This window comes from Triturus cristatus, chromosome 3_1 (genome assembly GCF_964204655.1).
Source record: "Triturus cristatus chromosome 3_1, aTriCri1.1, whole genome shotgun sequence".
Classification (NCBI taxonomy): domain Eukaryota; kingdom Metazoa; phylum Chordata; class Amphibia; order Caudata; family Salamandridae; genus Triturus; species Triturus cristatus.
In genome coordinates, this window is record NC_140583.1 from 872,032,743 (window position 1) to 872,057,553 (window position 24,811).

The 24,811-nt window shown below is 45.4% G+C and overlaps 1 protein-coding gene across 7 annotated transcripts in view; it reads right to left on the bottom strand.

The window, feature by feature from the left end:
- UBR3 (ubiquitin protein ligase E3 component n-recognin 3) overlaps window positions 1–24,811 on the bottom strand; it is a 2,077,978-nt gene that overhangs the window by 1,398,092 nt on the left and 655,075 nt on the right. For all 7 annotated transcript variants that reach the window (XM_085645338.1, XM_085645337.1, XM_085645336.1 and 4 more), the window contains exon 9: window positions 17,911–18,090. In XM_085645338.1, the coding sequence (XP_085501464.1) occupies window positions 17,911–18,090 (180 nt within the window). The remainder of the gene's footprint in view (window positions 1–17,910; window positions 18,091–24,811) is intronic.

A 24,811-nucleotide genomic window follows, 5' to 3' on the forward strand; every position in this document is an offset into this window, starting at 1 on the left:
TTATCAATAAGGACGTGGGAAACTGTGCTAACTAGAGAAAGTAGTTACGGAAAGTGCCAACGTACATTTTATGTGGCATAGAATAACTGTAACGTGTATAATGGACCATGACCTGTAAGGCTTACTGGGTCAATGCTGAGGCACCGTGGAATACTGGAGAGTGATTAATTTCTGGGAACACTGTTCATTTTTTTTTGCCATTGGAAAACTTTAAAAAAATACCTTACTATTTATTATGGAACCTCCCAATATCTTAGAGTGTGCTACAATATTAACATACCGTTTTTCAATTGGCAAGTACTTTGGAGGGAGCCCTTGATCCCTTTTGTATAGTAGTGTTTCATTCATACAAAGTGTTGACCAACGTTACTGGTTTAATAAGCACAAGTATACACCATATGCCACTACCTTTCCCAAACTGTCCCAAACGGCAGTATCCCCAAATTCCCATATAAAGTGGCCTCTAAACTTTACAAAGTATTAAGGAATCTTTACTGGACTAATGTGCTGTAAAATGTATAATTTGCTAATTATTTCCCAAAACTTCTATCTGTGAGAATCCTGCTCCAGCCTTCAAACCCACTTGGGACTAAACCTAACAAACAAGTTACTTATCTTCAGTAACGCCTTAAATGGTAGAGACTATCTAGCTGCAGATTCTTACCTTAGAAATATCCCTGGGCGTCAGACTGGAACCAGAGTTTTCAGTGAGTAGTAACCCCTCATGCTGGTAGGTGGTGCCGTTCAGCTCCGACTGGCGAAATCTGTGCCACAAATTACGTTTGCAGTGCCTTTATAGGCGCCACCTAGGTGAGCTGACGTCAGTTACGTTTTGCAACTTTCCACGTCAGAAGCGCAGAGCCACTAAGTACACTTACCACTGGTTTGGAAAACTAGGGCCCTGAAAGGGGAAAGCCCTATCCCTAGAAATCAGTTCACAGAGCGGGAAGGATGGGCAGGTCGGTAGGGAATCTAAATTGAGTCTCTACCAAATAAGGCGTTACCGAAGGTAAGTAACTTGTTCATCTGATAGAGGTTCTGCGGGCCAGTTTCACACAAGTCAGTCTTGCAGGACAGAACAGGCAAAGTGCCCATCCCTACGGATCGGACTGTCCAGACAGAAGTGTTTGGTAAAAGTGTGCAGGGAAGCCCATGTCACAACCTGGCAGATGTCCAGGACTGGAACTCCACATGCTAACGCAGTTGTGGCAGCTACAGTTCTAGTGGAATGAGCATGCAAACACTCAGGGGATGCTTCTTAGCCAATGCGTAGCAAATTCTGATACAGAGAATGATCCACCGGGAGATGGTCCTCTTCTGTACAGCCCATATTTTCTTTGCTCTGACATACCCCACGAAGAACTAATCATCCACCTGGGATTCTCATGTGCGGTCAAGGTGGAATGACAATGCTCTTTTTGGGTCCAGACGGAGAAGTTGCTCCTCTTCCTTGGAGGAATATTGCGGAGTGTAAAAAGTAGGCAGAGTGAAAGTTTTGGCCTACGTGAAATGGAGTGACCACTTTTGGAAGAAAGGAAGCTCTTGAACGAAGCACCAGTTTGTTTGGGTAGATGTTAAGATAAGGAGACTTGGATGACAAGGCCTGAAGCTCATTTACTGTCCGGACAGATGTTTTTGCCACCAGGAAGGCCATCTTGATAGTAAGGAGCATGAGAGGACAGTTATGTAAGGGCTCAAATGGAGCGCACATCAGGAACGTTAGAACCAGATTAAGGTCCCACTGAGGCACAATGAAAGGAAAGAGAGAAAACATATGCTGCAAACCTTTTAAAAACCTATGTACAATAGGAGACTGTAAAAGGTAAGTTTGGCCAGGCAACCGAAGAAATGCAGAGCTTGCAGTCGGATACCCCTTAACAGTGCCCAGAGCAGAGCTCTGCTGGGCAAGGGAAAGGATGAACATGAGAACCTGAGAAAGAAGTCAGAAAGGGGTTCAATACGTCTTTGTGTATACCATGCCACAAATTTAGCGCAATGGCAGGTGTAAACCGTATTGGGGGAGGGACACCTAGTTGGTAAGATAAACGTACAAATTGTGGGAGGAAGGTCCAAAGCTGTTAACTGTCGGCACTCAATCTCCACGCAAGAAGGCGGAGCGTTGACAGGTTCGGCTGGAGAACCCTCCCCTGTTGATGGGACAGAAGACCCTCCCGAAGGGGGAGCTTGATCAGAGGATCGATGGCCAACAGCTCAGGCCACCAGACTCTCCATGCCAAATCCGGAGCCACAAGGATGACTTGGGCCCAGTCATTACTGATCTTCTTGAGAACTCTGGGCAGTAGCGTTATTGGTGGAAACGAGAACAGGAGACCAAATCGCCAATCGAGATGAAAAGTATCTCTGACCAAAAGTCGCCTTGGAAACTCCAATATGCAGAACTGCTGACTTTGCACGTTCTAGACCGTGCCAAACAGATCTAACCAAGGCTCACCCCACTGTTTAAAGAGACCATGCAGCACCTCCAGATGGAGATGCCATTAGTGATCCATAAGGCATCTTCGGTTGAGTTTGTCCGCCCTAGTGTTCAGAGAACCCGCCAGATGTTTAACAATAAGGGATATGCCCTCCTGTTCCAGCCATGTCCAGAGATGCAGGGCCTCTTGAAAAATGGTCTACGACCCCACCACCCTCCCTTTGTTGCAGCACCACATGGTGGTGGTATTGTCTGTGAACACCTGCACTAGCCTTCCCTGGATGGAGGGTAGCAAGGCTTTCAATGGCAATCGGTTCACTCAGAGCTCCAACAGGTTGATGTGGAGTTCGGTTTCCACCGGAGACCAGTGTCCTCTGATCTCCACATCTCCCAGAAGGGACGCATCTGTTACTACTGTGAGATCTTGTTGGGGAAGGGAGAGAGGTCTGCCGTTGATCCAATCATGGATCGTTAACCACCACTGCAGTTCTTATGCACTTCCCTCTGAGATCTGGACCATGTTGGAGAGAGTCCCCTGATGCTGTGCCTACTGGAACTTCAGGTCCCACTAGAGCCCGCACATGCCAACAGGCATGTGTCACCAGCAGAATGCAGGAGGCCATGAGGCCCAGCGGCCTCAGAGTCTGTCTTACCAAAATCCAGGATAGAGGTTGAAACATCGATAACATAGCCTAAATATCCTGGACACACCATTTGGGAGGATAGGCTCGAAACTGCACCATGTCCAGAACCGCCCCGGATGAAAGGGAGCATCTAAGAGGGAGTCAGGGGTGACTTCGGCACGTTGACAGTGAACCCCAGCGAATGGATGGCCCGCCGTAATCTGGAGGTGGGAGACACAGCCTGGGGCGAGCCCACCTTTAACAGCCAGTCGTCGAAATTGGGGAAGACTGACACCCCTGATCTCTGCGGATGAGCTCCAACCATCACCATTACCTTGGTGAACACGTGAGGAGCGCTGGTAAGGCCAAAGGGAAGCACAATGAACTGAAAGTGCTTGAGGCCTGCGTGAGCTGCAGGTAGGATGGGCATGTGGAAATATGCATCCTGCAAATCCAAACCTACCATCCATTCTCCTGGGTCCCAGGCAAATAGGAACTAAGCTTGTGTGAGCCTTTTGAACTTTTGCTTCTTGAGGAAGAGGTTGAGGGAGCGCAGGTCTAGCACAGACGAAGGCCTCCGTCCTTCTTGGGCACCAGAAAGTAGCGGGAATAACAACCACGATCCACTTCTGGCGGCTGCACTCTCTTTATGGCCCCTTTGCCCAACAAAGCCATAGAAAGCTGCTGTAAGTAGGTGGCATGGAGGGAGGGGTAGTTTTGAAGAGGAGGAGGGAATAGCCCCATTCAGACAATCTGCAAAACCCACCTGTCCGATGTTATGGACTACCAGCAGGGAAGGAGATGACAAATCCTGCTGCTCATTGGGTGCCTATGATCGCAAACTGGCAGACTAGGAGGGTTTGGAGGCTGCGGCTGCTGGGGGGGGATGATGGACTGACCAGACCACTGGCCACCCGACACACGGGCCGGTAGGTACCACGTCCACAGAACGCATAGGCTGGAAAGCTTGCGCACCGCAGTGGCTGGGCAGATAAGGACATGGTTGTATGACCCTTCTGTGGCCACAAAAGGAGCGAAAAGGCAGATTGAGGCTGCCGAAGGGCCACAGAAAGGCCTAAGGACCTGGTCGCAGCCCTGTTGTCCTTGAGCCAAATCCACTTTGTCTTCTAAGAGATGGGAGCCATAAAAGGACATGTCCATGAGTGATGTCTGGACATCCCCAGAAAAACCAGTTGTCCTCAACCAGGCGTGGCGTCACAGGGCCACTGTCGACTAAACTGCTCTGCCTAGCGAGTCGGTGGTATCTAGTCGACAGCGAATGGTGAACTTTGCTGCATCCCTCCCGTCGGCAACAGCCTGGGAGAGCACAGTCCGGGCTTCCTTCAGGACCGTTGGCAGCACCTGCGCAACTGTATCCCACAGGGTGTGGGAATAGTGGCCCAAAAGGCAAGTAGTGTTCACCGACCACAATGCTAGACTGGTGAAAGAGAACATCTTCTTGACTAAATTGTCTAGCCTCTTGGATTCCAGATCCAGCGGGGCAGTTGGGAATGTGCCAGGATTTACATGTGAAGTGGAGGCTTGGACGACCAAGCTCTTCGGGTAGGGTGTTCTGTGAGGAATTTGGGGTCCCCAGGAGTAGGACGGTAGCCTTCTGCAACAGTCATGTTCACAGGAGCCCCTGTATTCGGCTTCGACCGGGTCCCAAGCAGAACATCAGTAAGTCCTTCATTAAAGGGGGGGGGGGGGGGGGGGAGTGGTTTGGAAGGGGACACTCCTGGCTGAAGCTGAGGCTCAAAACATTAAACTTACTGCCACCGAAGGCAAGCTAAGGTCCAGGACCTCAGCCACCCTCCGCACCACCATTGTGAGTGATGCTCCCTCCTCTGTAACCATGGTGGGGGAAGAAAGCATGGCAGTATCTAGAGAAGCATCCAGTCCTCTGGCTTAACACATGTCCTCACACGAGTCCAAGAAGGCTTCATTCTTCAGGGTCCAGAGACTCCTCCCATTCTTCCCCGAGGCCTCACTCATAGGAATAGTGCTCAGTGCTCAAGATTACGAGCACCGACAGAGTAAATAAAAAGGTAGAATTCTACCACGGTGCTAAAACAGTGAATATATGCAGCCCTATCTCAGTGTGCCTAAGTATACCTAGCTTGTATTTGGGTGTAAAGCCAAGAATCCCCTAGGAAAGAGCCAACCCATTACCTGATGGGAGAGAACGAAGGACCCTGTCTTGGTCTTGAGTTGGACACCCCTCAAGGGATGTCAGACCACTGCGTGCTGGAGTTTCTATATGCTGGAGTCTCAGCGTCTGATGTCAGCATGGAAGTTTCTCCTCTGGTTACCCAGTGAAGATGTGGTTCTTTTATACCCAAAAAGGGGTTCTACCTAGATGTGTAATGGTACTGTGGGCCTTTTGTACAGAGTTATTATATAGAATATATTAATGCTGCTGTGTATGTCCTGGGGATTAAGATACAATACTAAGAATCTTGCATAATAAATGAGGTTAGTTTTCAAAGAAAACTACACAACATGTATATGTCACATGACTAGGTAAAAGGACAGCGCCAGAGCCATTATGCAGAGCAAGGTAGGACAAATGTAGGTAAAAGGTCATGCAGCTACCTAGGTCTAGACTGGGGTACATTGGGGCTCGTAACAGTGCTTAATACACATTCTGTCATTAGGTTTACCCAAGAATCCATGTTAGCAAACCTCCATGTTCCATTGTAAAATCTTCTTTCCAGCCTATCAAGTTGTAACAAAGGTTACCATGCTTGTGTGCACGTAACAGTAAACCATTTTACACAATATTTTTCAAAGTTTTATTGTTGTGCCATACCAAGTTACATCCATTGTTTCACCATCAAACCTAAATTATTAGGTCTCGCCTAGGCAGCGCTTGCGCGGTCTCTTCGAAACATGTTGTATTCACTGTATGGACATGAAGCTCCGCCCACTTTCCGCCCATCTTTTTAATTGGCTCCTTTCACTGTCCTTTGTAAATGGTGGCTTCTCATAGGTCAACAGGCTTAGTAGTCCCTCCTTAGTACCGTCTTTTCGCCTGCTGTAACCTCCCATGAGGTCACCCCCTGTTACATGTGTTGTTACTCGGAATGTTACTCGAGATGTTTCAATTACAGCCTCGAGCACTAGTTTCTTAAATAACTTTCTCCTGCCTTCCGTTGCAGGGAGGAAATGGTCTCCCGTAACCCTTTGTATACATAAAACTTTTTTTTTCCCCCGAACACGCCACACCATGCTTTTTCTTTATCATGGCACCCTCACGTCTTTGTTTTGTTGTGCACTCGGCACTCAAACATTTTTTTATTTATATTACAAACAGACCTCTGAAAAATCTTTTCTTCTGCTCGCTGGACAGGAACTCTGCAGAGCCCAGCCGGGAGCGGACAGAGCAAGCAGCATGCAGGGCGAGGGGGGACTGTTTACAACTTTGTTTTTTGTTTCTACAGTCCTATGCTTTAACTTTTAAAATGCTGCTTCACATTAAATAATGGTGGGCACGCCTTTTTTTACTAATCCGGACCTGCGTATCCAGACACACAGGTCCCCAAACAAACACATATATACACACGCATGTGCCACACGGTTGTTTTACTCTATGTCTTGGTTTTGCACATGCACAAAAAGATAAATTTTTCCTATCATTCCACTTGCGAACCACAAGGTCAGTTTTTTAGTGTTTGCCGCATTATCCTGTGCTGAGGTCACGTGGTGGCTCTTACTTTTGTGGTTCCTTTTGTACACTTAACTCAGGCCATCATGGAGGCAGCACTTCTGACCTTGACCTGGACGAGACGCGCTGCCGCCATAGAGGAGTTAAGGGGACCCCGTATTAGCAGCACATATCGTTTTTGTTTTTTATTGTATGTCTGCTAAAATAAGAGGCTGCCCATGGGAACTTTATTTGAATTAAGCATTTAAAGCTTAAGTTCAGAGCCAGCTGATCTTCTTTCACAGCTGACAACCTACGTGCGGTCGAGCCACATCGCAACTTACAGGGAAGTGTTGATTGTGCTGAAGCTATATCCCATGCATTATACAGGGCGCCACATGCTGCATTTGACCACCTGTTCACGCTTCCTTTTCTTAGCTGCGTGAGGACCACAGAAATTCACTTAGCAGGGAGAGGTGCAGCGTAGCCCCAGGCATGTTTGTAAAGGTACATTGTGTTTTATAACGGCAGTAACTCAAAATCTTGCAAATGCGAGACCTATTGTATTGCAAATGCTTGTTTTGTTTACTTTGGCACAAGAAGGGTGAAGAGATAGATACACTGTCCGAGTTCGAACAGGGTTATGTGAACCATCTTAAATAGATTTATCCAGAGATATTTTGTTGATAGAGTTTTGAGATGTCCTTTCCACCTAATGAGTCATGCATTTGTTATCTGCATTATTTGTAGATTTGGATTCCGAAATGCAGTCCTGTGTTCGGATTAATCACGATTTGTCACCTAGCCAGGGATGCCATGAAAGCGGAGGATGGCTTGGTTTTAGCTGTATGGTGCCCTGTGACCAGTGGTTTGTAGTCAAATTTGCAAGGACCACTAATTCTAATTCATTATCAGACTTTGATCCAGAGCAAGGAAGAGAAACCTAGCAAAGGGAAAAAGGAGAAGGAAGAGGAAGACAGACAAAAAGTGCCAAATGGAGAAAGCTACGATGAAAAGGAACTTTGTATATGGCAACCCTACAATTTAGAAGTCCGGGGATGGACTCAAAAGGAAACCTTTGGGCCACATTCCTTATCGTTTTCAGATTAAGTCCTTTCTGTAACCAGCAGCAATGAGTATCTTTCTAGTCCTGAGTTACCCTCATGTGTAATCTATAATAAGGAACCAAGGAAGAAAACAAACACTTGCACTGAGCAAACTGAATCTTCTAGCCACATAGGTCATAGACTGGAACATTCCTACAAAGCTGCATCCTTTCCAAGTTCTGTATAAAAGATTATCTATATTGAATCTAAAGCACAGTTTAAAAATTAGAGTCAACTTCTGGATGTGAACAAAAAGACCATGAGGTCTAATGTGGCTTCGAAAGCAAGTATCATTCCAGCTCGTAAGAATGCCCACACAAGTCAGTGAGCAAGCCACTGACTTAAATATTATGCCTCTCTCCTGATGTGTACAGTCACCAAGGCAGTAAATTCGGTGAATGTACTTTGAGTTGCGTCAATGTCAAGTGACACTCATTATGCAGGTATTTCATCTTGAACCAAAGGAACTATCAATGATTCAAATAAATATGGACATGGAACATAAGCATGGCAGCTGCATTCTTCAAACACTTTTGGGAGGCTGCTGTGACTACCCAATCTAGCCTGAATTTATCTTTAAAGCACTTTAAAAGATCTGTATTATACATCTTAATCATCATGCGTACAATGGCGAGGGGTGAAAAATACAACTCCTTAGCCCAGTCTCTTTCTATACATGACCTAATGCTGAATAGTCGTGCCTTTCTTGTTACTTACCACATTTAGCAATCATCATCTCCACTGAGCTGATGCCAAAAGCATACCTGACGCAAGGCTTTTCCATGAAAACTGCCAAAGTTACTGAACACTGTCCTTGGTCTGACTGTCACACACAATAAAGTGATAGAACGAATGCTAGAATTAATCTCAGCCACAGACGATCGCTTGGGGTGCATTCCAGTTAATCAATTTTCACGCACTGGGCCATTACAGACAGAGACCAGCCTTCGCACAGTTTACTCAGACACAGCAGAATCCTTCCATGAATATTCAATTCTCCATTTCTACATCCCAATGTATTCTCTATGTGACTCTGAATGCAGAGCTTTAGAGAATGGAGGTTAGACTTGCAAGGTCTTGGTACTTTTAAATAGTTTGGTATCTCCTAAGCTCGTCCACAGTAAAAGGGCCATGTGAGGAGAAGAAACAGAATGAGCAGAACAAGGCAGTTTAGATGGAAGAGGCATTGTCTCCAGTTGTGCAGGTGTTGGTGCAAGGAGGTGTTGGGGTAGTGGTAGGGCTGAATGAATCACTTATGGAACTAATCTATGTATTGCAAGACAGTTAGTGGATCCAAGAGGATTTGTGCCATTCACAGCTGTGGTAGTCTGCAATATCATTCCTTCTAATGCAAATAACACACATAGCTGTCATTGAGGACACTATGAGGCCCCTAGTAAAAATCTCAGTCAACAGGTTAGTAGGACAGTGCAGTCTTCAGCACAGTACGATTCGCTGACTAGGAGATTCGTATTAATGTGAGGGTCACCTGTGTTGGGACAGTTGATAAATTGGATGATAAATGTCAACGACTGACAACAAACTACTACTAGTAGTTGATTGAGCCTGTACATGTAAGGTCACATTTATGGCTAGCGCATAACACAATTAAATGTAGTGACCCGGTTTAAGTCAAGATTATTTAGCCTTGTTTGCCCAATGGGAACTGTAGTTTTTAGTTGAATGAGTTACATTTAGGTTTGTAGAGCAGGAGACAGGCACACTGTATCTTGGTAAATTACTCTCCAGAAAGAAAAAATGTATCACTATTTTTAAAAAGCTTGATTGCCTGACGATTAAGAAGTTTAGAGAAGATGGTCTTACATAGATTACATTCTTCAGAGATGTGAGCAGGTGTCAGTAAATGCTCTCTTCATGTGTGTTGCCTGAGAAAACCTTGTCTGGTCAATAGAGAAACCGGATCTGAAGAGATACCTTTCGACTTTGCTTTCTCTGCTTTGGTGCAAAAAAACAAGACCAGGCAACCCTAGCGTAAGGTGAGTTTTAAGAAATAATCCCTCTGGCTTTCCAACAAATGAGCAGTTTTTAAGGTGACAGTCTCTCTATGGGAGCTTCCTAAAGGGATGAAATGAAAACAACCCTTTGAAAATTACATAAGGGGTGTGGGTCACATAGCTTCCCTCCCTGAGCCATTAATGGCCCAGTGGAGCCCACCTCCAGGGCCGATTACTTAAAGGGAGGGGGGTCGCACAAGTCATTAATGGCCCAGAGGACCTAATCCCCTGGGGACGGCTCACTATAGCTATGTCCCGGGGAGCCCACCCCTGGGACATAGTTTCCCTCCCCCCACCGGCGCACGCAGGGAAACTTGTGTTTACTCCCACCTAGTGGGAGCATTTTTATTGTCTCCCGCAAAGCAGGAGCAAACACTAAACCCGCTCCCAGCAAGCAGGAGCTTTGAAAGGCTCCCGCCTGCAAGGAGCAGACTTTTTATTATTTGTTATTTGTTAAGCGCAACGAATCATCCGCAGGGGGATCTCTCAGCGCCGCAGTATCAAACAGAATCAAAACCATGTCCAGTTAAGAGATTGAATAACCAGGTTTTAAGGCGTTTTCTGAACTGAATTACGTTAGTGCAGGAACAAATGTAGAATGGCAGTTTGTTCCATTGATGGAGGGCCAGGTAGGAAAAGGAACGACCACCCAGTCTGGCTTTATGTATCCTTGTAGGGCACAGTAATAACTGGTCGGTGGATCTGAGTTGTCCGGTAGGGACACAAGGCTTTAGTTTATTTTTCAGATAGACTGATCCCCTTTCCTGCAGTGTTTTAAAGACCAGGATAGGAGCTTAAATACAGCCTGTTTTTTATGGGCAACCAACCAGTGGAGCAGGCGCAGTAGGGTTTCAGATGGAGATCGTGGGGGACGATTCAGAGCAAGGCGAGCTGCTGTGTTTTGAACCACCTGGAGCCTTTAGAGAAGTCTTTCCCTTGTACCGACCAGTAGGGAGTTACCGTAGTCTAGTCGGCTCACTATCAGTGCCTGAAGCATGGATTTTCTGGCTGAGAGAGGTATCCGTGGGAACACCTTCTTAAGCATTCGCATCAGGCCAAAACAAGTGCTCAAGATGCTTTTAACATGTTCATCCATGGATAAGTTATCATCCAGTAGGACATCTAGATTTTCCACAAAGTTTTTCAGAATCAGGGAGGCTCCCAGTTCCGGAAGCCACCAATCAGCAGACCATAATTTGTCTGCTTTTCTGAATAGGAGAATCTCCGTTTTGTTTGTATTGAGCTGGAGAAAGTTCGCAGTCATCCAAGCTGCCGTTTTCAACATGCAGTTTTTTAATTTGTCCTTGGTGAGGGAAGGATCAAGATCACTCGTAATAATCAACTGTGTGTCATCAGCGCAGGAGATGGTATTGAATCCACATGATCTAATAAGCTTAGCCAGGGAGGACACATAGATGTTAAAGAGTGGGACTAAGAGTAGAATCCCGAGGTATCCCTTTGTCTAGAATCATGGACTGTGAGGTGAACGAGTCCAGCTGCACTACATGCGTTCTTTCCGAGAGAACATCTTCTAGTTATTTTAACACTTTTGAACTGATACCAAACTCCCTCAGTCTTTGAACCAGGATCTGATGGGAGATGGTATCAAACGCCGCTGACAAGTCTAGGAGGATGAACATGGCTGGGGTCCCCTTGTCTAGAGCTAGCTTGGTTGTGTCAGTTACTTCCGTTAACGCTGATTCCATGCTATGTGACGCATGGAAACCCGACTGGGAGGGGTCTAGCAGTTTATTCAATTCTAAATAGTTTGTCAATTGGTTATTCACTAGTGCTTCTATGATTTTGGAGAAGGGAAGTAATGATATTGGTCTGTAGTTCTGCAGATCCTGAGGGTCGGCCGAAGATTTTCTAAGAATTGGTCTGATTTGGGCAGTCTTCCATTTCCGATCCACGTTTGATCGGTTACCCTTCCTGCAGTGATAGGGTGGAGAAACCAATCAAAATATTGCCTATGCCTGGAGGGAACAAGCACTGCCGGCTCCCACTAAATGCAGGGATCCGGCTGGGGAGCCCCGCAGCCCCCAAGTAAATGGTGGGCACCACAGCACCCACCATTAAGAAATGAGGTCCCCAGGGCCTTACCAGGCTCAGGGAGGGAGCTGCGCTGCCTCCCTCCCCATAAGGACAGTAAGACTCCTCCTCTATGTTCTTTTAATACAGTCTTTCTCAGGTGTGCATGGCATGCTGATAATCCTCTTCCATTCCTTGCCAACTTCCTTCTACATTATCCTCGTGAAGCTCTCCCGGCTGGTCAGAGCTTAGTCCAATGAGCAACAAACTCTACCATAGCCCAACTAACCATTACAGCCAGAGAACATTCAGCAAATAGCTAGAGTTCCTTACAGGCCAGTTTATTTCTTCACCCTTGTTTTTTGTGGTTTAGGGCCAATACATGCTATTGTGGTAAAATGCTGCTTGACATGTAAACACTTTGGGTTTGATTGCAAGTGTGCCTGTAAATTCAGATATCTGCGCAAACTCCAGTTTGCAAAAGGATACGGAAGTTGTCAAACCCAGTAATTACCGGGTGCAATAAAGTCTGTATTCCCTGATGACTTTCAGCAGGTGAAATCTACCAGGAAAAATGGCCTAGTAAATACAATTAAATTCCGAACCCAGTGGTATCAGAATTAATTGGGTGCGAAATTCAGACCCACAGTAAGGTAATATGGCTTACAACATGCTTGCAATAAGTGGGTAGTGTAGTATGATATTGAGTCATACTACATAAGTATGGGACTTTATTACTTTTTTAAATTGCAAATGCAGGGGGCATGGCAGAGCCGCCGACCATGATGGACGCCCGGCGGTGAAGCTACGGAGCCGACGGCCCTGATCCAATGGGATGCAGCTTCCATCCTTGCTTCACCCGGCGTCATTGAGTGGGCCGAAATGACTGGGGAACCGACTGACCTGCTGGTGGCATCAGATGTCCTCCCCGGCTGTCTAGGTCCACTGCAAGGGAGGCAGGTCCAGGCACGCCTAAGAGGCCCCGCTGTGACAGGTGCAGCGGGCAGGCCGGAGGCCAGGACTGCGTAGCCCCGCTTGGCTTCTGCCCCCCTGCCGCATCTTATTCGAACTACCCAGCTGCTGCCCACTTCATGGCTGTGAAGGCGCAGCTTTGGACTGCTGCAGACGACACTGGGGCAGACGGTGTACCTGGGCTGGGTCTGCTCCTTTTCCCCACTTCCGCAGGGCAGGCTGCAGCCTAGGGTTGGTGCGGCCAATAGCTTTGGTGCCGATTCATTTGTTGGATGCGGCCTGCCTGCAGACTGGCTGGCGCTGCAGGGGCGAGGTGGCCATACATCTCGCCCAGTCCCTGCGCTGCACCACGTGGCCTGCATCCCCAATGGACAACTGAGAAGGCTGCGCAGCCAATGAGGTGGGCCCGCGGCCTACAACCTCGTGGTGAGTGCTGCGCTGCTGCTACAGCCATTGGCAGTTACTCACGGTGAGTGCCTCGTTACTCCCTTAACCATCGCCAGCTACCCGCCGCAGGCTGAGAGGGTACCTGCCTGCTGCTCACTCCTACCGTGGGTAGCACCCACGGCCTGAAGCTCTGGCCCTATCTTTTGCCCCCGATCAACCCTCTAGCCCACATGAATGGTTGCATCCACTGGATTACTCGCAGCTTCGGCATGGCTCAACTACTCCTGGGGACTACATCCTAACTACCTTGCTTCCCCCGTTGTGAACATTGCTGCTGGGGACGCTTTGGGCTGGAGCTCGAGGATATCTTGGCCACCATACCTTGATGTCTCCTCTCCGTGAACGCTCAGGTTTGCTGGAGGAGTTCCACGACCTGGCCGACCAGTAGGTATCGCTTTTGGGTAAATCCGTTATGGCGCGGAAATATGGCGAGGACGAGCACCCTGGTCGAACACTTGCTCGTCTCCTACGCCCTCCAGCGGGACCCAGACATATTGCAGGTCGGGAGCTGGACCATGGCACCCTTCTCAAATCCACTGCAGACATCCTCACCGAAGTATCTTCCTACTATAAATCACTTTATACATCTCGCCTCACCCCAGAGTCGTCAGTGCGTCTGACTTATTTGGAGTAAATAGCCATGACAACTGAGGAAATAACCCAGGCGATTGACTCCCTGGATGGCTGTAAGTCCTCTGGGTTGGTTGGCCTGACGGGAGCCTTTTATAAAGCTTATTAATCCACTTTGATCCCCCATTTGCTGAAGGTATACGCAGAAGCCCTTACTACCGGTACCCTCCCCCGCCTACTGAAACCTGGGAAGGACTCCAAGCACTGTGCTTTGTACAGACTACTTTCTCTCCTCAATGTCGATAACAACATTTTGGCCAAAGCTCTAGCTAATCAGTTATAGTCACTGTTAGATACGATACTGTCATCTGTGCAGACAGGATTCATACCACATCGGTCCACCTCTTTAAATTTGTGCAGTATCTTCTAAGTCTTAAATAGAATATCCCCAGATAACCCCGCGGTGGTGGCCCTGCTCGAAGTAGAGAAGGCACTCTGCAGAAACTCAGAACCCTCTGGAAGTTCACAGTCCTCATCTCCTTATTATATTCGAACCAAACGGCTTGCACCCATAATCAATGGTTCCCTCATGGACCCCTTCAACATCTCCCGAGGTACTAGGCAGGGGTGCCCGCTCTTGCCTTTATTATTTATTATAGCAATGAACCTTCTGGTACGCCACCTCCGGGAACGCCATATGCATCATGGTTTACAGTTTCCCATGGGGCCGCTCCCTATGTTCATGTACGTCGATGACATCCTTTTTATTAGTTCGACATCCTTCTATTAATTTAACTGCAATAGTTCAGGAAGTGATTCAATTTGGTGAACTATCCAGCCTCTGCATTAACTGGACAATATCAGAGCTGTTTCCCCTTACTGAAGCCACCACTCCCCCTACCTGTTAATAGCCTTTTAAATGGTCTGCCGACATCACAAAGTATTTGTGAGTGGTTTTACACGGGAATAAAGGGCAATTTATCCTGCGGAACTATGGCCCTGCGGTCGACAAGCTCTCTACCCAAATTGACCGCTGGAAACAACTCTCCTTATCGATGGCCGGCTGCATAGCCATTATAAAAATGACAGTGCTCCATCGGTTCCTGTATCTCTTCATAAGCATACCCATACCTTATCCCAAGGTCTTTTTTTCTACACTCAGAAGCCTACTTCTGAAATTGGTTTGGGCTGGCCGATGACCTCGACTAATCTGGAACACCCTAACCGTCCCCTACGATTGCGGCGGCTTTGCGGTCCCCGACCTTTGGCTGTACTTTTTGGTGGCTCAGGCCCATTTTGCATATCCCTGGTTCAGCCCTGACAAGTGGGTGCCAGACTAGAACGGGACCTAGTAAATCCTGCACACCTGAATGCACTATTGCTGCAGGGCATTAGACTGTACCCAATGACATTCAGACCATATCTACCACTTTACTGGGCCTGGCGTAAACTCTGTGGCACATTGGGCTTCAATTTCTTCTATTCGCCGATTCTAACCCTTCTCCTGAACCCATGGCTCCCACTCACAACCGAAAAATTAGTGCAACGCACTCTGCATAAGTACGACCTCCATTCCTTTGGGAATGTGTTCCTGGATGGACATGTCCTATCCCACAACCTCGATATTACACACTTCAACACCCCCTTCATGGGTAGATTTATTTTCTCTAGACTCAACAGTGCGCTGTGCTCCCATATCCCATCCTACCCTCTCACCCCCGATGACTTCACTCCACTTACCCTTTTGATATCAGACCCAAATGGTTCGCATCTCATCACTAAACTATCGCGCATGCATGGCTCTTCAACATGCTAATGTAGATGGAGTTCAGAGGCTGTGGGAGAGGGACCTGGGACACCCACTTACTGATATGGATTGGGCTTTCTGCTGCGCACAGACTAAAGTTTCCCCCAATCACAGACACAAACTTCTGCATTTCCGCTTTCTACACAGAGCCTATGTTAACCCCAGCGGACTGGCCCGTATTAACCCTTCCAGATCCACTCTGTGCCCCAAATGCCGCAGCCTAGATGCGGATTTCCCACATCTATCGTGGACCTGCCCACCGGTAGGTACATAATGGACGGAAGTGTTCCAGGTTCTCTCCAAGATGATTTCCATGCCTATCAATACTCCTAGGTAATGTTTCCCCCATTCCCACTAATGCTCACAGATTTGCTGCTATTGCACTTCTCCTGGCCAAGCGAGAGATTGCCCTTCATTGGGGCAGTTTTATACATCTCACCGTTAAAGCCTGGCTCCGCAGTATGACTTTGTGACATGACGGGTGATGTGTATTACTCTCTGCTGCCTCTTACAGCCTGCACTAAACATATCTGGACGCCTCATAGACTGTATCTCCTCACATTGACTCCAGAGTCCCCCGTTCTCACTCCCACGCACCTCCCTCGGACAGCTCTAGCCAGGGCCCCGACACATGATATCCCACACTCTGTTCCATTGTCCCACTCCGCAGGGACCCATCTCTTTTGCATATTATTTGAGCCCTTAACAACTGTCTGCTGTCTTGCTAATCCTTACTGAAATGTATTTTCCATGCAACAAATCCTGCACTGTCTTGCTATGCGGCGTATCATCTTTGTCTCCTCATTATTATCGCTTGTTTTTTGTACCATTGAACTGAAAACCATTAAATAAAGGTTTAAAAAAAATATACTGCAAATGCATGTACATATGCTTTCATTCTTACCCTCCAAACTCCACTACAAGGTCCTTGTTCCTCCCCAGTTGGACACTTGCTGCTCCCATCCTCCTCAAATCTCCACACCTCCAAAAGCACACTACAAATAATCATTTCACTATACACAAGCCAAGAAATAGACATTAACCAGCTTGCTTGCTTTGGGGATCCAACCTACATAAAATTATTAACGGGTAGGCTAGTTGTGCAGGGGATGCACAACATACATGTTTCCAGGTCAATATGAAGGTCTTATGATATGAGATCTGGTTTCTCCCAGATGAGCGATGGTCTTGCTCCACAGTAGTTGCTTATTTATTTGTGTACAATACATTAGTCTAGCAAGCCCCATCAGGAGGGGATGTGATGGGGTTAGCCTGTGGGTTGATGACCACTGGAGTACTCTTGGGGGCCCTATGTCATAGTATATAAACTTAGTTGAAGTTAAGCATTGGCAGTTTGATTATCAAGATTGATAATGCAATACTATGTGAAAGGGAACGGTTACTCGTGTACCAAATGTATTGCATATGCACTTTGTTGCTGGTCTATGTTTTCACGCTTTTATCTTATGTATCTTTGAACATTGTTCTTGTTTCTTTTTACTGTGTTCTTTGTATTGCTGTCCCAACTTATGTTGGCTATGTATTGATGGTTTTATTGTGGTTGTATGTTTTTTTTAAATCTGAAACAAACTGTTGATGAGTACTTGCTTAGAGCAAAATGATTCGCTCCATGACCTAGGTTTGATAAGAGACTCTAAATTTCCACTTAGGTGTGCTGATTCACATATATACAATGGCGCTGGACTAAGAAGGGACTGAACTTTCTCAGGATCAAAGGACTAGCATGGCCTACATTCCACCCCTGTACATCACAGTTATAGCCTAATGGTACGACATTATGTGTAATCACTGAGAGTAGATAGAGAACTATACAAACATCTATCAAATCAAATTAGACAGTTGTTGGATTACAGTGGTACAAGTATGATACAATGTGTGCATAATCTCAAAATAAATGGTGTGGCACAGTGAATGGATTCTGACCAAGTGCTTTGATTTTCTTGATGCTAAGCTGTAGCCCAATAACTTGTAATGAAGGTAGATTTCTGCAGAAATCATTTAGAAACCACACACTGCACTCTTTCTGCACTGGAGTACTTCATGCCCACAATAAAATGAGTAGAAACACTAAATAAATTACAATCTGTTTCCAAAGTTGGCAATCAGAATTTATAATAGCCTACATAATGCCAGTGTCATATGTGGTTAATTTTGAGCTGAATCAACAACCGTTTGCTGATAAATACAAGTGGTTTCTACATTTTAAGAGAATGTATCAATTATAGTTCGCAAACTCACCTTGAAAGAAGGATACAAAGTTCATCCAAGTTACTAGCAGACCATGATCCTCCAGGAATTTCTTGGCGACACTTGGATGTGAAAGAATATTAATAAAATCACTAACAAGTGGCCAATAGGTGTTGTTTTTCAAGAGCGCTTCACCACAGTTTACAACAACATGGAGGCTGTTTTCTTCATCTAAGAAAAAACATATTGGTCACACATGTAACAAGTTCTTTTTCATGCATATACATGTAACAGACAAAGGGTGTTTAGTGTGTATATTTATGGATTGCTTTATTAAAGTAAGCAATCAATCTATACCTTCATCATGATAATGGCAATTTCGATGAAAGCCAAGCTAAACTGATTTCTGCATTATGATCATAATTAAACAGCTGAAAACGCAAAATATTGTTAAATGTCTTATCTACAAACAGTATACTGTCCAGTTATAAGTAGGAGAGCATTTCACCCAGAAAATAATTATTCAAGTTACGCACCAGATCAATTTTTTATTCCTCCACAGATAGGGCAGATGTGGGCGTAGTATAGAGCAGCTCAGCATATTACATGTTAGTTGGGTGCCATAACAAACCTAAGTATCTGTGTCAGCTGGGTCCAGAACCACATCATTCTTCTAGTACCCCCATTTGATTGTTATGAGCTTCCATTGCATATATATGTGTGCGATGCACCAAAGCATGATGGGACAATGGAAGAGACAAATGCAAAGGCTCTCCTGGGCTTTTTCTGAAAGGCCAGTAGGACTGTGGCAGAGTGTGTTAAATTATATTAAACATATAAATATTGGAGCACTCCTGCATGCATAGAAACATGTAGTATTATGGCTCGATAATGTATTTTTGCCAGCAGCCAACATAAGATAGCACTAATTTTCTCCTCTTCAAACAAGTAGTCCAAAACTAAATAGAAGTGGTGAGTAGTTGCTTTAATTGTTCTCACCCCATCATATAGAATACAGATGATTCAGCCATATAGAATATAGATGATTCAGCCGACGCATGTTTCGTCCAACACTGGACTTTTTCAAGGCTAATTAGAAAGAAGTGACAATTGTACAACGAGGAATCAAAGACAATCGTGCACAACACACGCGGGAATTCGGCTGCCTGTATCGTACGCCTAGGACTTATAGAGTCCAAGATACATACGGGACTTATTAAGGTCCAGGGAAATGGTCTTTACTTATAGCGAATGTAGTATGTTTTGAATAATTGGACATGTGTTGTGTGTGGATTCCCTAACGAAAGAGGAGTGACTGTGTATATGGCCTGCCGTATGAAATGGGAACATTTGACTAATTCCTCATCATAAAATGGTGTCGGCAGCGATCGCCTCACTGTTCCATTTAAAACAATAGAAATACCTCCACAAGTTTTATTACGCATGGGATCGGATATGGAAAATGGGGGCTGCGACCTCGCCAACATGCTTGCATTTCACAGTAGAAGGTGGCGACTTTTGAACCGCCCTGTGCCCCTGGGCAGTGTGCCGACAGCAGGACATGAGAAAAGGGCTGCATATGTTCTCACATGCGTTCAGTATGTGCTGTACAATGAGCTGCAGACTGGGGGTCAGGAAAGTGATAATGGGATACACCGCCCCGTCTGCCCTCCCCTTCCCAACGTCACTCACATTCAAAGGGCCTCACTTGGAGCACACATGCATTTTTCCAACCTATATGGAACGAGGGTCTAAAAACACCACTAGGCAGCAGCATTACGGCGCCACAGGGACTGCTGGACCAGGCCTGGCACTTAGAAGCCATGCCTCAAGTTTCACGGCACTATAGTCCTGTTTCTATTCATGCCTTCCTTTACAGTCCACTGTTGATGTATCGTGACAGCAAGTGTACCGTGAGTGCTGCCTGCTCTATGCACCTTTACAGATGTTACACTGCCCTCTGCTGGTAGTGTCTGCCATTGTGAGCCTGTATTACTGTCTTCTGGCCTCCGTACTCTGGTAATGTTCACTGCAGCTGTGCATTCCCCGTTACCGTCACCTGTCCCTGTGTTAACATTACTGTCCCCATGGGGACCCACCAGCTCTTCTGGATATTTAATGCGGATTGAAAACCATGCAGCAGAAACATGTGCATAATATATTGGCACAAAGCTCGAAAAGTGACGTCCCGGTCTGTTTAATTAAAAACCCAGACATCACTTTTAAAACTACAGATCTCACATGTGGGGGGGCCTCGTGGTGGTCTCCTGCTTGGAACAAGCTTTTGGAGATGGTTACAGATCATGAAAAAACTGACAATGAGCTTTTTTTCTAGGCTAAGTAAAAAATACATTGAGGCGGGTTAAAGGAAGCGCTTGTGTCATTTGAATGGCACATTAGTCTTCTGTCGCACTTTGAACAAGCATTTGCAATGCACTAGGTCTCGCATTTACGAGAGTTTGAGCTATTGTCATTGTAAATGACAATGCCTTTTATTTATGTTTTGGTTTTTAAAACAGAAATAAAAGGCATCGTCATTTACAATGCCAATAGCTTAAACTCTCGTAAATGCAAAACCTATTGCATTGCAAATGCTTGAGATCACATGGGGTCTTCCACCCGTTAAGTACCAAGAGTCCTGTGTGCCTTTGTTATTATTGTTTAGCTGGTACCGGGCCCGCCCCGAAAAAGATTACCATGGCTTTGCTTTATTTCTTGTCTAAGATAAAGCTTGCTCTGTCTCGAGAATCTCGCCCCATAAAGCAGCATACTATGGGTTGGTTTGATTCTGCGTGGGTCTGTGTATCTGCCTGTGTTGGGTGTGATTTGGGGTGGTAGAGGCCAGTAGCCCTACTGTTCTCCCAGCTCAAGCCCATGATAGCATAATTGAGTTAATACCCCTCAGAACAGGGCAATAACTTACATAGCCGCAACAATTGACACAGATGACTTACTTTATTACGGATTTGACAGTCCAGACTAGATAGAGAGGCACCAAAGCAGGCCTCTATTCCTCAACACCTGGATGACAGGGGGAGAGGGTGATGGTAGTAAAAGGGAGGGAGCAGCATTTTTAAATTTTCGCCTAGGGCGGCAAAACACCTAGAAATGGACCTGGACCTACCTCTTTTGTTTCATCCTCCCCTGATGAAGAGCTGCATGCTCGTAATACACTGGGGACAACATAGTGACAATTCCGGAAAGAACCGAGCATAAGCAATACATTTGTTGTTATACCTTGAAACTGTTAAGATAATCGAGCAATAAAAAAGGACCACGTTTGTTTCTACCAATCACTATTTACTGTACTCTTTCAAAGAAAGTCTAAATTTTATTACAAGACACAGACGCTCCTCAATAAGATAAAGCTAGGCACCAGGAAGGTACAACATATATTGTTATTGGATAGCCAGATGGAGATATTAGAAAGAAGGTGACGCTGGGAATATGACCCAGAGCTGGGAGGGTGGAGGGGGGAGTTCAAAAGGTTACGGGGTTTGGATGTTATCTAAAGTTATAAACTATGGTTTGGCATGAGAGTCAGAGCTGTATCGTTCAAATATATAACATTTGATAAGGAAATGGCTACGATATTATGTAATGATTCCTACTGTATGAGGGTAACTGAGAAAATGTTCTATATTATTCAAAATGCCAATAAAATAAATATTTTATTTTTTAAAACTTTTTATGCAGTCTTTTCATGCTTTATTTAAACAACAGCCAAGCAAGAACCATATTTCCCTCCCCCCCCAAAAAAAAGAAAGAAAAAACTACAGTATGGCTTCATAATGAACACACCAATCGGACGTTGCATAACCTAATAATTAGGTTGACTGCAAACAGCAAGTCCCCTTTTCTTGCTGCTTGCAGTTAAGATAAGTACTTTATTCACCGGTTTCCTCATATTGTTAACTGTTTTATTATTATATATTGGTTTCTTCATTTCAAATACTGTTTTGATGCTGGCTGTTCCGCGAGCTTATCGCTTACTTCCACAGCTATTTGCGCTTTCCGGAACGGTCGTTTCTTACTGTTTGGGAGGCTTCTTGTCATCAGCGCACGGCTGTGTGCAGCGCTCCTCCCCAGCGTTTGGCGGCCATCAGCTGTTTACTTCGCTGCTTCTTTCAACGTTTGGCTTGTTTCCTCTGAGCTTTCTCTTGCTCAGCTTCCTTCCTCACAGTCACTCGCGTCTGGAGACCGTCCCCTGGTGTGGCCTTCGTTCTAGCTTTCCACCCTCACTCAGTGAGTTTACCTCTTGGCAACTCCCCGTTTTTTCTTTAAACACCCCCATTGGTCACTAGTTGGTTTTTAAACCCCCTTACTTTCAGTTTTTTTATCTCCTTGTAGGATAAATCATTTTGTGACATATACCATGCCTCGAGAGGAGGAATCCGAACAATTTAAAGATACCTTAAAGTCTTTTATTAAAGACTCAGTTCAACAGGCTGTGTCAGTTTCCATGTTGGAGGTTTCCAAATCTTTGGAAGCCTCTTTATCTAAAATGCTGGTTTCTTTTGGCGAAGGCTCTTCTTCTAAGAGCAGGAAACGTTCAGTGACCTCTGGGCCCTCACAAGGGGTTTAAATAAAATGTGGTCCTCCCACCCTAGAGGTTTCTAAATCAGGGCCTCCCTCCTCTCTTGTTATTTCCCATTTAATAGTCACTAATGAGGATAAAGATGGTATGTTGGATGACACAGATAATACTGATGGATCTGTTGATCCTAATTTCTATGGGCCTCCTGAGAAAAGGCAAAAGGTTTCTCCTATTGACAGTGGTGTGTCCCACCCTGTGGGTCAAGAATTAGTGGGCAACATCGGTGAACCCATGTTGAATAAGTCATTTATTCACCACCCTAATTCAGGCGAGTAGTTCCCTGCCGACCATGTGGCAGAGTATGTATCTTTTTATTTATTAAAATCTGTATGCCCCCAACCTTCCCTCCCCAATAATATGTGCTACTCCTTTTATTGATCACACCAGGCTCATGTTTTTCATAAAATTTGGCAAGGATCTAAAGAAGGGAGTCGATAGGACCTGGTCAAATTGCCAGGATAGATTACATGATATGGTGGGCCTTCTTACCAGAATTCTTGATTGGGCTGAGGTGGCCAAAATGGAGAGCACTCTCATTGATCCGGATACCCTCTCTAAATGAGCCCAGCTGACTATTTGCTCTTTGGGTAATGCCAATGCACTTATTTCTTTAAAAAGAAGAAAAAACCTGTTATTGACAATTAACCCCAAACTAGTTTGTTTAGTTTCCAAGGAGGAAGGTCCTTCTGCCAACGGTTAGCTTTTCGGTGATTCCTTCATTAAGGAATTAGGTAAATATGTGTCTAAATTTGCCACTATATACAAGGCTCATATGTCTCTTTAAAAGTTATTTTCCCATCTGGTTTTTGTCAGGGCAGGCAAAGGTCGGAGTCACTTTGCCGGCCTCTCCTCCAACAGAGGCTCCTTCAACCAACAAGGTTATTCAGAGTCCTATTCAAGGTACAAGCCTCAATTCTACCCCCGCCATGCCCGAGGTTACCGATCCAGAGGCTACAGGAAAAAAGGAGAACAGGAATCTGGTAAGTGTTTCCAGTTTTGGCCTTTCTCCCGTAGGAGGCAGACTGGCTTTATTTCTCAATTCATGTCTTTCTCTTTTCACAGATCCCTGGGTAATCCAGTCCATTCAAGTGTACCTCAGAGTTTTAACAATACCCGGTTCAACATAAACTCCCTGTTCGTCTTGCTTTTCCCAAGAGCAAAACAGCCTTATAAACAACGAAATTCAGTGTCTTATCTCCGAACAGGCTATAGAAGAGACTTCCTTCGTCCCTTTGCGATTCCTCATCACCATTTTTCTTGTGCAGAAAAACAACAAGAAATTCTGCCTAGTCTTGAATGTAAGAAATGTTAACAATTGTGTAATCTACCATCATTTCAAGATGGAAACCATATTACATCTCAGAGCCATTATCATTGAAATTGATTTGTTGGTCAGACTGAATCTTCAGGATGCTTATCTTACTATCCCCTATGCATCCATCTCACATGAAGTTTCTTCAGTTTCAATGGAAATAATCTTATTATCACTACAAAGTTCTACCCCTCTGCCTGTTCTCAGCACCTTGGTGTTTCACCAAAATTCTCAGACCAGTGGTAATCTTTCTCAGAGCTCAAGGTATTTGTCTAATTGTTTATCTCAACGATTTTCTCATCATGGAACAGGACAAAAATCTTCTTCTTACCTCATTTATATCTTTGCCAGAATCTCCTGTTTCGCTTAGGCTTTCCGGTAAACATACAGAAGTCGATTTATATCCCGACTCACCAGTTGAAATTTCTCTGTTTCCTCCTAGACACTTCCTGCTCTTTTCTTCAACTTCCACCTCACAAGGTATCTCTCATAAAGAAGGAAATCAGTCATTCTCTAAATCTTCTTATCTTCTCCTTCAGGCTAATGGCCCGTTTGGTAGGCCTTCTAGTTGCTTCAATTCAAGCCATTTATCCAGCCCTCTCCATTATCGGGCTCTTCAAAGATGAAAAATTCGGCATCTTCGCTGAGGCCTTGCCTACTCAGATCCCATTCCCCTCGACCAAGAATCCAAAGACGAGCTTCTTTGGTGGCTTCAACATCTAGACGCTTCGAATGGGAGAATTAGATCTTGCATGAGAATCCGATACAAGTCGGACAGGTTGGGGCGCAAGATGTGGTCAGTTCTCGACTGGAGGTGTATGGTCTCTGAAGGAGTCCTTCTTCCATATCAACACGTTAAAGATGCTTGCAGGTTCCTTTGCCATCTAGTCATTTAACAAAGAAATGCACCATCCTCCTTCGCATGGACAAACTGACAGCTGTCAGATATATCAACCATCTCGGTGGCCCAAAATCCAAAGTTTTAGCGGATCTTGCCAAACATCTTTGGGATTACTGTCTTCAACACAATCTTTCAGTGTGAG